This window comes from Lepidochelys kempii, chromosome 5 (genome assembly GCF_965140265.1).
Source record: "Lepidochelys kempii isolate rLepKem1 chromosome 5, rLepKem1.hap2, whole genome shotgun sequence".
In the NCBI taxonomy this organism is placed as follows: Eukaryota; Metazoa; Chordata; order Testudines; family Cheloniidae; genus Lepidochelys; species Lepidochelys kempii.
In genome coordinates this window covers 95,939,406-95,955,577 of record NC_133260.1, presented here as the reverse complement: position 1 = coordinate 95,955,577, position 16,172 = coordinate 95,939,406, and the positions used below count along the sequence as shown (strand labels likewise).

The following is a 16,172-nucleotide window of genomic DNA, read 5'->3' as shown; positions in this document are numbered from 1 at the left end:
GTCCAGAGGGGGCCTGTGGCCTCTCCTAGATCTGTGAAACTTAAACAGATTTATCAAGAAAATAATGTTTTGCATGGTTTCCCTGCTTTCCATTATTCCTTCCCTAGAACCCGATGATTGGTATGCTGCTTTTGACTATGCTTGTTTTCATATAGCTGTCTACCCTATTGTAAGAAATTGCCTGAGACTCCTAGGACAGATAGTAGCTTACTCAGCATACCAGACTACCTGAGGTTCACACAGGGTGGCTGAAGACTATTTATTGTCCAATAAAACATCAACTTGACACGCTGGTTCATGTACCAGCCAGAGTTGTGTCTTCATTAAACTGGTGGATGAACCTGTCCAATGTCTGCAGCGAGGTTCCCTTCTCACCTTCCCTTCCCTCTTGGAACAGACATTGTCCTTAGGCTGGGGAGCACACTTCGGGGATCTCCAAGCCCTGTGGTTGAATCAGGAGCTGGCTGTATACATATATATACTCAAACTTAGCGCAGTCTATGGGTCCTGTCCAAGCTTCCTGTTACATGTTAATGCCAGTATGGTATAAGTTCTCATTGACCACACCATTGCGAATGCTCTGTTTAAATAGGTGGGGTAACCAGATGGGACTGGTTTTGCCAGGAAGCAATAAGTCTTAGGAATTTTTGCATTCAGAACTCAGTGACACTCAAAGCTTCAGACCTTTTGGTGATACAGAACTGCGTCGCACACCACCTCAACAGATGCTTCAGAACGAATCATGAATGGTCTCAAAACTGAAGTGGTCAGTTTGATATTCCATACTTGGTGAACACCTGTAGTAGGTCTGTTTGCTCTAATACAGAACAGGAAATGCTACCAGCTCTGTTCCAGAGTGTGTCACAGTCCACTTTCAATAACGGATATGTTCTTATTACAATGGAAGGGCAGCCTGCTTTATGTTTTCCCTCTCTTTAATTCCCCGGTAGTTCTCAATTCATAGCACCACATCAAATTGCTCTTAAATAGTGCTTGCTTGGCCAAAGCAGCTCTGGTTATCAGACCCTCAAATGCTTTCTGTCCTACCCAGATCAGAGACATATAATCTCAGAATCAGAGATGTTTTCTACATCCAAATCCTCAGAACCCTCTCTTTACTGCGTGGATGCTGAGTGGTTAACCCAAGGGGAAACAGATTGCTCTTTCGTTGTTCGGAATATTTTACTGAACAGGCGAAAGCCATTCACCAGATATATTTATTTTATGGAATGAAAGCTTTTTTTCGGTCTGGTCCAGGCAGTGAAGCATCCCTCTATCATAGATAGGCTAAGGTGCATGACAATCTGGAATACTTGCTCTACCTAAAAGAGCTGGGTTTCTCAATTAGTTCTTAGAGTTCACTTGGTTGCAATCTCAGCTTTCCACCCCTGTTGGAAAGTTGGCCTGTTCTAACCCAGTGACAGTCAGATTTCTAAAGGGTATAAATAGATTGTACCCTCCAGTTAGGGACCCAGCACCACCCTAGGTCTCAAAGCTGATATTGTCAGCTCTGATGGGTCACCTTTGAGCATCTGGCTTCATGGTGATTTTTACATCTCTCAGCTAAAGTGATTTTCCTCATGGTCATCACAGTGGCGCCAATGAGAAGTGAAGACTCCTATTTCCCCACAGTCTTCTGCTCCTCTGTCTCTCTTAGTGACCACATGGTAAAATTCCTTCTAGCTCCCAATTGCTGCTTGGTTCTGCAGAATGTTTTTTTTTTTGGGGGGGGGGGGTATGTCTGTGTCTGAGACTGTCAAATGAACTTCCCCGAGAACTACAGTCCATCACAAATATTACCACTTTCCACTCCAAGTGCAAGACACATTTCTTTGGGTTTACCTTCTCTAATATAAGGGCTCTTTGTGTGTGTGTGTCCGTCCGTCCAGATATATTGCTTAATGTGCTACTAGAAAATGCTCAGACTTCGCGGTGATGACTGTGGTATAAAAACGTATGTAGACTAGAATAGAAATGTATATCCCCAATCAAAAGCTCCATCAGCATCTGCTGCCTCCTGCTTTCTCCAGTACTGTGTGGAAGTCTGAGGAGGACCATCTGTTCTTTGTAGTCTCTGAAGCTTATGGGGAGCGATCAAAGGAAGATGAGGAAGCTTTCTAGTATGTGCTTTCTTCCATTCCCTCCTCCCCCTGGCTTGTGGGGGAGCCTCCAGACCCTGCCTTGCCTTCTAGTTTCTCCCAGCCCTGTGAAGATAGAACTTCCAGGTCCAGCTGTCCTCTTCCTACCTCCCTCCAGGTCCATCTTTTCCATTCTCCCTACCTCTTGAATTTGTGAAATAGAGCTTCCAGCCCTTTCTGCGTACCTCCCATTGTCATCTTATAGCATTTAAAGGAGCTTCTATTAGCTGCTGCTTCCACCTGATTTGTGAGGCCTTGTTTTGCCCCATTTCTCTCTCCCTAAATTTTAATACCCTTAGGCAGAGTGTCCCAAACTTTTTTTTGCTGAGCCCCAATTTGGAGACTGATGTCCCATGAGCATGCGCCTCCCGCCACCCCCATACTAAGAAACAGTATTTTTGCACAGAACAAGAGGATTTTATTTTCTTGGCTAATAATCCATATTGCTTAGACAGAAAGCAACATAAATAGCACAGTACCACAGTTCTTCTACTGAGTAAATATCAACATAAAACAGTGGTTTTCAACCTGTGCTCTGCAGACCACTGGCGGTCCTCAGACTATGTTTAAGATTTCCAAAGGGGTCTGTACCTCCATTTGAAATTTTTTAGGGGTTCACAAATGAAAAAAGATTGAAAACCTCTGACATAAAAGAACGCTTAATGGTTTGCATTTGTCTCAGTGAGTAGGATAAACCTGTTTGCTGGCACAATTATGGAATCTCTGTTAGATTTTGAAGAGTTTCAGTTGCAAATCAGCCTTTACATTGAAGTGGCTTCTACACTTTGTATGTGTGAGTGTGTGTGTGTGTGAGTGAAGAAAAGCCCACTTCACATAGATACCTTGAGGCAAAATGAATAAGTATTTTAATGGTGTTTGGGGAGTTCTTTTTAAACTGAGAGAAAAAACTAATCAAGAGGTGTGATTTAAATTCTCTCTCAAAACAGAGTTATCAGCGAAGTCAATCAAATTCTCTTTTAGACTCATGCCAGTCTTGATCTTTGGTATGAAATCCTCTGAAAACCGCTTTCAGACCCAGGTGAAGTCCTGCAATTCATTTCTCTCTCATTTGGGAAACTATTTGCTGAATTGTGTGCAAAGCTGAGACAAATATTCAAAGATGAATTACATATTTAACTTCTAGAACATTTCACAGTCCATAATGACAGTAGACCATATCGGGAGCACAGTTGCATTGTCTTGCAGCATATAAATACTCCCACCGTAGCAAAAGATTTTGGCAAATCTCTGTTTTTGTGCATAAAGAAACTGTTACAGTTCTTGTCTTTTAATGAAAGGTTAAGTTAATTGAGCTTGTCAGATGTCAGCCACAAAGCCCAGTAAAACCTGGAATTGCTCGTCATGGAAGTAATTGTGAAATGGTGTTTCAGAGTTGCTCAAAAACATGAGACACTCCTTCCTGAGTTTGCAGATTCTTGCCAGAAATTTACTATGTGACAGCCATCTAACTTCTGTATGAAGCAGAAGTTTCTGGTGCAACAATCCCATTTCTTCACATAGCACTGAGAAGAGGCATACGTTTGGTGCTCAAGCTTTTATGAAGTTCACAACTTTGACAGCAGTGATCAGTACATCTGACATCTGCTTTTGCCATTTCATTCATGGCTCCAGTGCCTCTCTGTGCAACTGTATGGTGCAACAGCTTTCATCTGAGCAACAAGTTCATTACTGCATCCAGTCATGACTTTTGCCCCATCCATACAAATCTTGACACAACGATTCCACTAAATGTTTTTATCCATCATGTACTGGTCTAAAATTTTGAACAACTCTTCAGCAGTAGTTCTTGTTGGGACAGAACGGCAAAATAAAGTCTCTTTGATCTGAGATGAGTAGATGTATCTTATGAAAACCATCCTTTGTGCTTCATTGGCAAAGTCAGTGCTCTTGTCAACTTGTAGTGTGAAAAAAGGGCTGCATCTCACTACTTTGATCTCCTTCTTGACATCTCCTGCCAAATCAGCAATTCTGCAGCTAACTGTGTTTTCAGATATTAGCATGAGACTCTGTTGGTCAGCAATCTTTTTTCCCCATATTATCAATGCCATTTCAATCGCTGCTGGCAGCACATGACTGTGACCAATCAAACAAAACTTTCCACTTCTTGGTGTTTGACGAGAGACCGCGTCAGATGCTTAAAGTGCTTAGGGCAGTGTTCTTTGATTCATCTGTCCTTTCAGTTGAAAGAGCTTTTGTTTTAAAAAAAAAAAAAAATCTTGTGGTTTTATCTTTGAGGGCATGATGTTTGGTCTCCAAATGGCGCTTTAGTTTTCTTGGATTTTTGCTATTCTGAGCAAGAACTTCAGCACAAACAACACATTGCAGTCGAGGACTATATGAACCCCAAGTCCAAGCAGGAAGGATATTTACTATTTTTCATGGCTCTATTTATTCCTTCCCCAGAATCAGCATGTCAATTTTTCACTTCACGAAATATTCCATTCACTCAGAATTGTCGAACACCAAAACAATTGATCTCCAATAGAGTACAAAGAACATCTGAGTGAAACCTCACACTCACATCAGCTATATAGATAGCATGTGGGAGTTAGGAGGTGCTGACTTGGCATGAGCACATTGGTTAAGGAAGTTTTGGTACTATGCTCTGGTAATCTTGTGATTTGAGGGACAAAACCCCTGTGTAACAGCAGCAATAGGATCTTTCTGAAGGGGAATTCGTAGTATGGCCCTTATTTTCTCTTATTTTATTTTAATTTAAAAATCTGGAGAAAATTGGTAAAAACCAAAAATGAAGTGCAGCTGGTGGCAGTGCTCAAATTATAGGGGGCTCTGGGGTTTGGGTGGGTTCCCTTACTACTTTTAGGGGCTACTTCACTTCTCCTTATGTGGCTAACAGCAGGGCTAAGAGCTGCAGAGAAAGAAGAATGTAAGGGGTAGTGGCAGGTATAATGGGTGCTGTGCTGGGTATAGAAGGGGAAATTTATGGTGAGGTGGAAGGCAAGGGGTAATAGGTAGGGAAGATGGGGGAGTTAGGGGTAGGGCAGGAGGAACAGTTATGGGGAGGGGAGGCTGGGGCAAAAGACGGGGAGTTGCACAGTAGGAGCAGGCAAGAATCTTTAGGGGTAGGGGAGGAGGCAGGGGCTGGGTTTGAGGGTGAGGTGCACAGTACCCAGGGAGATTGGGGTTGCTAACCGTGTGGCACTTGAGGAAGCCTTCAGCTCCCTGCAGCACTTGGTTTGTCTTGGCTGCTGGGACCCAAGTCCTGCCCATCTCGCTCCCCAGAGCGCTGTGCTGAAAGGCTGGGGTCAGGAGGAGAGTATAAGGCTGTACTTCATGAGTACTGGCCCCTTGCCAGACAGAGCCCCGTATTGACCCTGGCCCTTCAGCATGGCCCCATCTACTTCTCCTACTTCGCTTACTTCTCCAGGCTCTGTCTGGCAGGGGAGGAGGACAGCACTCTGTGCTCTTGGGCTGCGCTGAAGCACTGGAATCAGGAGGGGGCCCTGTCCAGTAGGGGGCTCAGTACTCCTGGTGTTCAGCCTTCCACTCCCCACTTGCAGAGTCTCTGCCGACCTGCCCAGCAGACTGCCAGTTGGTGGCTGCTGCAACTGTAACAGTGAGGGAGTGAGACAGGCAGGGAGCCTGGTCCTGGCAGCCAGGACTGCTGACACAGAGCCCCATCCACTTTCCTTGCTGGACAGAGCCCTGTGCTGACCCTGGCCCTTCATGATCTGCCAGGTCCTCATGCCCAGGAAGGCGTGCCCACAATTTGGAAACTTCTGATTTAAGGTGTTATTTTTAACAGATAATTAAAAATCATTGATACAGAAATGTTTTCTTATTACTGTAAAGTCATAAAATATATACAAATTAGTTGTCTGAAATAGCTGTAGTCAGTCGAAATGGACAGGAAAATTGAATTAAAATATTTTTAAATTAGTTTTTTTTTTTCATGTTGTCTTCTGTTTCAGATTGCAGTCACTCCTCTGCTTGCAACACCGCATGTCTCACAAAATGTACTTCCATTTTTGGAACTTCATTCATTAACTGAGTCAGGTAAAGATAAACTATTTTAGAGCACATTTTCTTAAATAGGTACTATAATATGTCAATAAAAATTATCAAATTAAGTGCAATATTAAGAATACAAAGATGGTGAAAAGTAAACATAAAAAACTACAATATTCTAATGTGGCATTGTGTAGTTATTTTTGTTAGTATTTGGGGGCTCTGATTCATAAGTTCATGTTGAGCATAAAGATATGATCAAGCTTCTGAGTATGTATCATTTTCTTCCCCAGTTGGAAGATTCAGGTGATGTGGAGAGAACTGTTGTGTCATAACTATTTCATTGTATGTCTTCTAACAAACAGGAATGGTGATATTTTTTTTGCTGCCTGTTTCCTTTTTTATGCTTTGAATATGCTGGATGGTCGTATGTTCAAGTGTGAGAGTACCTTTTACTTTCTTTTAAAATCTTTGTGCAAAATTTGTTTTAATGGCCAGAAAACATTCATGAGACTGCATAAATTAAAAATGAGTTCAAAATATACCGTATGTTTATAGGTAGCCACTTGGAAGTTTGTGTGCAGCAGAGTTTTTGCTCTTTTTAAAAAGAGCACTCTCACACAGGAGCACATTTGGGGCAGGGCAAGGAGGAGATGTTCATGCAAAAAAAAAAAAAAGAAAAAAAATCCAGTATTTTATGTTTTTGCTGCTGTTGAAAATACTCTTGCTTAAGGCTTCCCCATTCGAGCTTATGATTTTTTTTCTGAATGATACTGCAGTGAAATAATAACGATCAAATAGAAAATGTGCCATGAGAGACAAATCACGTTTGAATACATATTTTTATAAGGCGGTTATAAAATCCCATTTGTAGATTACATTTAAAAAGTTTAGTTACATAGGTTAATGGTGTTTCTAGTATTAAAGACCTCCTTAAATGTAAAAAAGATAATATAAAAATAACATCTGACCACTTTTTTGCTTACTTTTACATGTAATATATATGATCATTTAAAACAAGATTAGAGAAAAATATAATTCTCCTTTTTTAAAAAAATTTACACTGAGTGCTCTCAATGCAGAGTGTAGTTCACTTCCCCACTTGTTTGTGTGAGTTATTCACATGGCAACAGTGGAGAGTAAAACATTTTCTTAAAATTACAAAAGATGACAGACAGACAGACAGACCAAGGGCAGATGTATCTGTAACCACTTTTAAGTCATTTTTTTAAAAGAAAGACTAGATTTCAAATTGATATATTTCTGATTTTACTTGTATTACATTGTACGTGGAGCTGTTTGATCATTTATTATTTTAATAGTTACTTGGGCATTATTTTAATTTCATTCCTGTGTTTTGCTCTATATGGTGCATTTAGACATTCTGTCACATACATATCTTCTCTATATATCACACATTCAGTCTTTATCAAAGAATGGCGTTTTCAAAATACACTCATTCAAAGAGCCCTTTAAAAGCTTTAACCTTATCGTTGATTGTGTCTAATTATTTACTGGATAATCTTACCATATTCATGTGTAATTGTCCATAGATGATATTTCAAATAAATTCTGTACTATATTACTGCAAAATAACTGTTGGTATGAAATTTAAATAGTCATTAAGTGATCATTAATAAAACTTTAAATTTAGAATCGGAAGAAGAATTTTATGATGCCCCCACCAGTCCTGTGGAGGAGATGCCATTTTTTGAGGCATCTTCTGGCTCTCTGACCAGGGTTAACAGTGCCAGAAGGAAAAGGGTACAGAAGCAAGAATCTTTGAAGAATATGACAGAATTCCAGCTAAGATTTGAAATACCTGAGGTAATGTTACTTTTTTTTTCTTTCTCCTAAATATACTCTAGTCTGCATCTAGCATCTCCACAACGTGGTTCATATATGTTGCTTACGCCTATGTTCAAATCCTCATTAATGCCATTGTTGCCTCTTGGTTTGATGGCTGCAGCTCTTCCGTGTCCTCCAAGTCCCAACTGTCCAAAGTCTAACATGTGCAGGATGCAACTGCCTGCGTTCTTGTCTGCATGAAGAAATACATCCCTTCACTCTATTCTCAAACACCTCCACTATCTTTCCATTTATTTCATTTTTGAGTTTACTTTTACTCTATGCTTTCTTTAAAAATAAAACTACTATGTTCTTGTTCCCTTTTACTTCCCAGCTTTATCTCCCCTTCTCCAAAACTTTCCATGGTCAGTGGGAGAGCCATGTCTGCAGCTCTTTCCATCTGGAACAGCCTTTCTGCCCCATTAATGCTCCATCTTTAAACAGTTACCTTAAAATCTAACAATATTCATTTTGCTAGCTATCTTTGGTTTCTCTTGGCCTCAGTTATTGGTCTCATGACTAAAAATTTGGCACATTTACTGTGCAGGGCTTTGGTTTTATTTGCATTATTTTTCCCTATAAATTATGCTATGCACTATCTTTTTAACTATGTAAAGCTACCTCAGGTCAGTGCTTGTATGAAAGACATTATATGAAATAAAGTTTTGATGAGTTGTCTTGTATTCTCATGCAGAACACTTGGCTCATAAAAATCATGAAAATTATTATTTTTGTTTGGATTATGGTAACACCTTCAATATGGTAGGTCCTCTCCAGATGTAAGATGCAGCTGCTTGCCCACTGTGTTGACAGACTAAGAATAAGTGTAGTTCTGAAAGTCTTATCCGTACATAAAATCTAACACTTTCTGTATTTGAAATTTGCCTATATCGGGGTTCTTAAACTATTTCATAGTGTAGATTATATTGATAGAGGCGTCTATTATGTATGGTGTTCCTTTCCCATTCGTTGGATTTAGTACTTGAGGGGAGCTCCTGTTTCCTCTACTTCGTATGTAGGACCAGCCTCTAGTAGAAAGAGAGAGAGATTTGGTCTCCTTGTTTCGATTGTTCTCTTTGAAGTGAAGAACCGAAGACTTGTAGAAGCAGCTGGAAACAAGGAATGCCTGTGCCATGAGACCAACCTTGTTCTCCATTGAACACGGCTGTGTGACTGTAGTGCAGACTGCGGTGTTAAATGATGTTCAGACAGAGAGACAGATCCTCAGCCAATGTAAATCAGCATAGCTCATTTGAAATCAGTAGAGCTATACTAGATTACGTGAGCTGAGAATCTGGCTCTGAATGAGATTAACTTTCTTGAACTGTTTGTGGAGCTGCTTTTAAGAATGAAGTTTTATTTCATACACATTCTTCTTTTGCTGTTTTGTTTTATAGAAATGGCAGCATCCAGTATTAGCAATTTTAATACTGAATGGATATTCTTCAGAGTTTTTTCAAGGAACATTTTCTGTCTAAAATTATATTTGAATTGGATATTCACTGAATACGAACTCTGATGAAACTATACTTTGTGTGTCACCATTATCACATTATGCCTTATTATGTTGTTTTTTCCCAGGTCTTAATGCAGTTGTGTCGTCTTGCTGATGGTACTGAAAAGCCTGTGCTGCAGCTAGAAGTTGTAGGATTAGGCACTGAACTTAAACTAAGAACATTTGATATGGCTGTAAATGCTTTTCTTAGAGAAGTCTGTTTACTGTGTCCAGAGTATATGGGTAAGAATGTACATGATGCTCTAAAATTGATTAGCAGATCTACAATAGTATGGTGAAGAGTTCATTTCAGAAAGTCTGTTGGGCTCCCTTATGTCAGCTAAAGTTGCAGGATCCATTCCTCAAAAATTAATAGTGGGAGAGAGAAACCAATTATTCCTGGACACTATTTCTTTCACTTTACCCCTTTTGATACCAGGAAAAGTACATCATCCATAAAATCCCCTGTTCCTAGGCCACATGAGACATGTCATCACTTCCATGAACCCTTTTTTTTAATTACAATCATCCTTGTCCCGCAAGACACATGATTGTAACCGCCATGGGAATCACCTGTATATCTCCAACAATTGGATTTTATTTCATAGATAAGACTGTACCAGCATGCACTCTGGTTGCCATGTTTGTGTGTAATATTGTAGGTTTTCATTTAAAAAAATATTTTTGCCCTAATGATTGCAAAGGAAATCTTACAAATCATGAACCAGTGCGCTGCTGTGTTCTTGAAATTGCTTCCTGAGTAAAATCCAACTCAGAGCTGTATACTGCTTTGGTACGTTACAATGGGGAGCTAACTATGCTGCACAATGATCACAGTCCAAATGTCAACATTAACTGTGTTGCTGCTGATCATTTTAGCAGAAACATTCAATAAACATTCAACAGTATGGATGGGTCACTACTGATCCTACGCTACAGTGACAGTCTGTTTTATAATCCCATATGCATTTACATAACTGATTATAAAACACTTGTATATTAAGTTTTAATTATTTGCATTTTCTTGAAAAAATAAGTGTCAACCAAGCTATTTTAACATTAATTTTTTTTAAAAAAAGATGATAAAGACAAACCTGTTTACATCATTACAACTTTGGATAATACAGAGGATGATCTTCTTACACTGGAATATGTAAAGGTAAGAAAACTTTAGAAATGTCATTTCCTTAATCTTTCTGGTGACTTCCTTTAAAATTGTTTGTGTATATGGTATCTAAAAAGTAAAATGCATGGAGCTGTAGTAGGTTTTGCAGTAAACTTTCTGTATGAAGTTTGCAGATTTTTATTTTAATTATTTTTTTCTGGGGGAATAGGCTGATATTAATGGACCCGAATTGAAAACGGCTTACAAGAATGTTCTGCAGCTGTTAAAGGTATGACTATCATTTGTTTTTACGTTTGTGTATTATTCTTATTTTGGAAAAAGCTTTTTGGAAAATATGTTCCGGCTAAAAATGCCTTTTTTTGTAGGTGAATTTCTCCTCTCTAGATGTTCATTTGCATAATGAAGCACTTCTAAATGCCATGAATTACCTAAATAATCTTCTACCAAAACAAGAGACTAAAATAACAGAAGAGCTAGTCCAGGAAAAAGAAGAGAAAAAGGATGTTCTTAAAAAATTAAGTAAGTTGGTTTTTATCTTGGTTCCCCCCGCTTCTTTTTGCTTTGCCCTTTGTCCCCCATCCCCCCACCACATGGGACATGTGACCATGTCCTTAGTTGCAGAGGTGGGGAGAAGTTCTTGATGACAGGGAAAATGTTAACTGTTGGAAGATGGAGAAGTAGAGAGCCCTTCAGTCATATAAGCCTGGAAATGAAGGAAAGGAAGAATAATTATTGAAATCAAACTTTTTTCACTCCACTGGTCAATAGCACTTATGAAAAAGCATGAGAAGAGCAGAAATGGATTGTTTTCAGGCAGAATGCTGTGTAAGAATGTTGACTATTAGTTTTATGCATCTTTGTGGATCCAGGCACTCAATACCAGGGATATACTAGGGGCCTCAACCAGTTCTTTCTTACTGTGTCAGTGGTTAGTACAGATACCCTCATTCAACCTCATTCTCCAAGTTGTTGGCATAGGCTAATTAATGTCAGTTTGGTCCAATATGTAAATTGGAACCTGTCTGGCTATTGGTTGTTCTGCACCTGTTATACAGTTTAATTGGATCCCTGTTCCAGTTTGATTTATGCCCACCTGTTCAAGCCTGCAACTGTGTATCGGATCCCTAATTGTGGATGTTGTGTGCAGATTTTAAATGTTGACTGTGGACTAGTATGCCATTCCACATGCACTTAATGTATTTTGGTATGATTTGAGGCTTCCCTATATACACTGCGGATTCCTTGGTGCCATTTCTGCCCTTGGGGCCATTGGTAGTTGGTATAATGCTCAAAATTATGCCGGGGCATTGGCCAGGTGCAGAGTAGGCTAGGGATAAGAGGAGCACAAAGTCCCCTTTTCACACCCATTTTCCTCACCTCTTGGAATTGCATTTGGTTTTCCTTTTGGAGCTGCACTTTGTTCCGTCTGTACTAGAAAAGGATCGATGTGTGTTTATTTTTAAAAAATTAAATAAAGTTACAAACTAAGCCTACAACTAAACTTGGAATGGGTAATATGTGTCTATCATCACTATGATCTAGGTATTAGCATAATACAAATAATTAATAATAATAGTGTTGGTTTCAATTTTCTCACAGCATCAAAAAAATCCAAGTATGAGGATGTCATAGACCTACATGTCTGTGCAGATTTATCCTGTTTGCGGGTTTATATTAGAGAACAAAAGCGCAGAATATCTGAAATTCACGTAGAAGGTAAGAGTGAAAGTTTGAACATGTAATTACAAAATACTAACAGATATCAGTTAATTTTGTTACTCTTTTTTTTTTTTTTAGGTCTTGATTGCCAAGTGATCATGAGGAAAGCAGCAACTGAAGTGTTTGCAAAATTAAAGAACATAGTTGTTATGGATTCTGATGATATGGCGTTGCATAAAAAGGTATGAATTCTCATATATGCTATTGATTTCTGTTGCCTGGTGGACAGACACTAATTCTGGCTTAATTATTGGGGTCTACCATCTAGCAGTATTTTCTCTATTGCTCTGTGTGGGTGCTGGGATCATTGTTCCCAGTAAGAGGTATGTGCCTGATTGTCCAAGAACCTAAAATGTCAGTCCCCGCACAACTCTGTGACTGCTGTATTAAAAAACAACAACAACAAAACAGCTTTCTGTGACTCATACACTAAGCTGTCCTTTACTACTTACTATACTGACTTCAGTGAGCTGATTTACACCTGCTGAGATTATAGTCCAATACTTAAAATTCTCCCACGGATTTTCAAACTCAATATTTGTAAAATTCTTTACAGTCCATAGATAAAACAGAGCCTAGAAGTATGAAGTGTTACTACTTTTTGTAATAGGCTGTAGTGAAAATATTTTAATAATGAACTTCTTCAGTGTTAGGTTTGAGTTAATTACCCTTTTCTCTGTTTTAAGGCTCTTTATATCACAGGAAAAGAAGTCTTCAGTTTTAAAATGGTGTCGTACGTGGATGCTACAGATGGTGTTGCCTATACAAATATGAATATTGTGGACAGCCAGGTTTATTTAACTGTTGGTTGCATTCAAGTAGTTTTTGTCAACAAGTTTGTTTCAGCTATTTTGGTAAGTCAGATCTTTGTCTCGTCTCCCACCCCACCCCAGCTTCTTTTAGACATGTAGGTAGCTGTGTCCAACCGCAAGTGGAAGGAGGCACATGCAAGATGATATATATTTATATGAGCTCCCTTATTTTTGTACAAGGTTCCATTTAATGTTCGGAAATTGAAAGAGTTTTCTTCCAAAATTACAAAATTCCAACACCTCCACATTCACATGCTGGAACTGAAAAGCTAAAACTTCAGTGCTTCTATAACTCTGCAGTTATTATTATTATTATTATTTATTCATTACTCTCACACTTCTTTTTATGGTACATGACCAGATTTTAAATTCACATACACAGTTTGCTGTCACATGACATTGGAGAATAAAACAATCAGAATGAATGCCTCTTGCATACAATTTTCCAAAGCTAACAAGTATACACAAACTTGGAATAGGTTACATGTAATTCCTCAGAATCATGATGGAAGGTCTTTAGTGTTGGAACTCCATTTTTAATATACAGTATATAAATAATTGTACACACATACTTCATTTCCAGTGGAATTATTCTATGAAAGCATCTCTATAGGCAAATTAGGTGAGTGTATAATATTGCCAGCACTTAAGACACACAATATAGCATTTGAGGTGGAATTTTAAAGGGTAATTAATGATTAATAAATGTAATATTCCCATGATTAATATCATCAGATGTAATGATAGTTTCTAATTATTTTCTAGGCTTTTATAAATAACTTCCAAGCTGCTAAGGAAGCTATTACCGAGGCAACTGTTCAAGCAGCAGGGAAAGCAGCTACAGGTGTAAAAGAATTGGCACAACGGAGTTCCCGAATCGCACTGGATATTAATATTAAAGCACCTGTAATCATAGTGCCACAGTCAGCAGATTCTACTAATGTCCTTGTTGCTGATTTTGGTCTAATTACCATGAATAATCAGTTCTCTGTTAAAACAAAGGCACGATGTAGCCTTCCACCTGTTATTGACTCTATGACAGTGAAGCTGAGTGAACTAAAACTATACAGGTAACCTAATATGTATGTGTGGTTTTTTTAAAGTCAATTTAATTCTTCTGAAATACCTCATATTGACAATTCTGCAAAATGAAGTGCTTTTATCTAAAGACCAGGTTTATGCTTATCACTTACATAGCACCATTAAAAAGAAAAGGAGTACTAGTGACACCTTAGAGACCAACCAATTTATTTGAGCATAAGCTTTCGTGAGCTACAGCTCACTTCATTCGATGCATTCAGTGGAAAATACAGTGGAAATCCTGGACGCCCCATCATCTCAGGCATTGGCACCCTGGCAGAAGGATTGTCTCGCTATGTAGACTCCCTCCTCAGGCCCTACGCTACCAGCACACCCAGCTATCTTCGAGACACAACTGACTTTCTGAGGAAACTACAATCCATTGGTGATCTTCCTGAAAACACCATCCTGGCCACTATGGATGTAGAAGCCCTCTACACCAACATTCCACACTAATATGGACTACGAGCCGTCAGGAACAGTATCCCCGATAATGTCACAGCAAACCTGGTGGCTGAACATCACTACGAAGGTTTTCTCCTCCCCCTCCCCCCGCTCTCCTGGTAATAGCTCATCTAAAGTGATCACTCTCCTTACAGTGTGTATGATAACGCCCATTTTTTCATGTTCTGTGTGTATATAAAACTCCTCACTGTATTTTCCACTGAATGTATCTGATGAAGTGAGCTAGTAGCTCACGAAAGCTTATGCTCAGATAAATTGGTTAGTCTCTAAGGTGCCCCAAGTACTCCTTTTCTTTTTGCGAATACAGACTAACACGGCTGCTACTCTTGAAACATAGCACCACTAGTGTACGTGACACTCTACAAATAAATCACAAACAGAAAAGTTTGTGAGAAAATAATTAAGGTTGTTTAACGAAAATATCCACCTACACCAGCAGTTCTCAATCCACGGGCCACATGCGACCCAATTAGCACACATCCCAGGTCAGCTGTATGCTCAATGCCAGCTCACGTGGCAGAGTCCAGGTTCCTGGCTGCCTGGTGTGGTGTGGTGCGGGCTGTACCACAGCCCAGCGTGGCAGGGTCAGGGTCTTGTTGGGTCTGGCGGCCCACCACGCAGGGTTGGGGGCCCGGGGCAGCCACGTGTTGGTGGTCTGGGCAGCTGTCCGGCTGCCCCTGCATGGCAAGGGTTCGGGGCAGGCAACCCACCAGCCCCACACAACAGGGTTCGGGGTCTGGGCTGCCGCTGCCCTGCCACTCAGCCCCTGTAGCCCAAGTAACACATTGTGACTTGCATATGCAGCCCACAATGATAAATAAGTTGAGAACCACTGACCTCCACAAACCCTTTAATAGAAGAAAATATCCAATTAGGGTATCCTTGTTTGGCATTCCTTAATCCTCACACAGAATTCACTTCTTACAGGGACAAGTTCTATTCCTCTCTATATAGATAGTATTCAAAAGGGTTGGGCAAATGCAAAAATGTTTCATAGTTGTGTTCTTCTGATTATTCAGTGAAGGATATTGAGTTATGAACATCATTTTATTTCTATCCACAGAACACATTTTGAGAGAGGTTCGTTACAAAGTGAAATACAGCTGTTGCAGCCACTAAATTTGGAAGTTACTGTTGAACGAAATTTAGCTGCTGCCTGGTATAGCGAAGTGCCTGATATTAAAATACTTGGACGACTTAAACCTATAAATGTAAGTGTCCAGTACTGGAAATGACTCAGAAATATTTGTGGGAAGCTAATGAATTTTACTTCCCACAAAAGCAAACCTTCTTGACTTGGTGGTTATTTGGTTCAGAGAGGTATAGGTAGAGTGGATTTTCACTGATAAGGCTGAAAAAGGAGGGGGTCGAGGTGATAAGTGAGAGCTTACAATGGCTTTTTCAAGCACTGGACTAGGATAATGTGAAATGCAGGCAGGCATTATGTCTCCTTTATTATTATAATAGCGTAGCTCACGCCTGACCTGCAATATCCTTGA

General features: G+C 39.6%; 1 protein-coding gene across 5 annotated transcripts in view; it reads left to right on the top strand.

Moving 5' to 3' along the window:
- Positions 1-16,172, top strand: part of VPS13A (vacuolar protein sorting 13 homolog A) — a 259,919-nt gene that overhangs the window by 100,800 nt on the left and 142,947 nt on the right. For all 5 annotated transcript variants that reach the window (XM_073345105.1, XM_073345103.1, XM_073345104.1 and 2 more), the window contains exons 24-34: positions 6,092-6,176; positions 7,783-7,955; positions 9,558-9,714; positions 10,551-10,630; positions 10,806-10,865; positions 10,963-11,116; positions 12,197-12,313; positions 12,395-12,498; positions 13,003-13,170; positions 13,894-14,198; positions 15,737-15,884. In XM_073345105.1, coding sequence (XP_073201206.1) covers positions 6,092-6,176; positions 7,783-7,955; positions 9,558-9,714; positions 10,551-10,630; positions 10,806-10,865; positions 10,963-11,116; positions 12,197-12,313; positions 12,395-12,498; positions 13,003-13,170; positions 13,894-14,198; positions 15,737-15,884 — 1,551 coding nt within the window. The remainder of the gene's footprint in view (positions 1-6,091; positions 6,177-7,782; positions 7,956-9,557; positions 9,715-10,550; positions 10,631-10,805; positions 10,866-10,962; positions 11,117-12,196; positions 12,314-12,394; positions 12,499-13,002; positions 13,171-13,893; positions 14,199-15,736; positions 15,885-16,172) is intronic.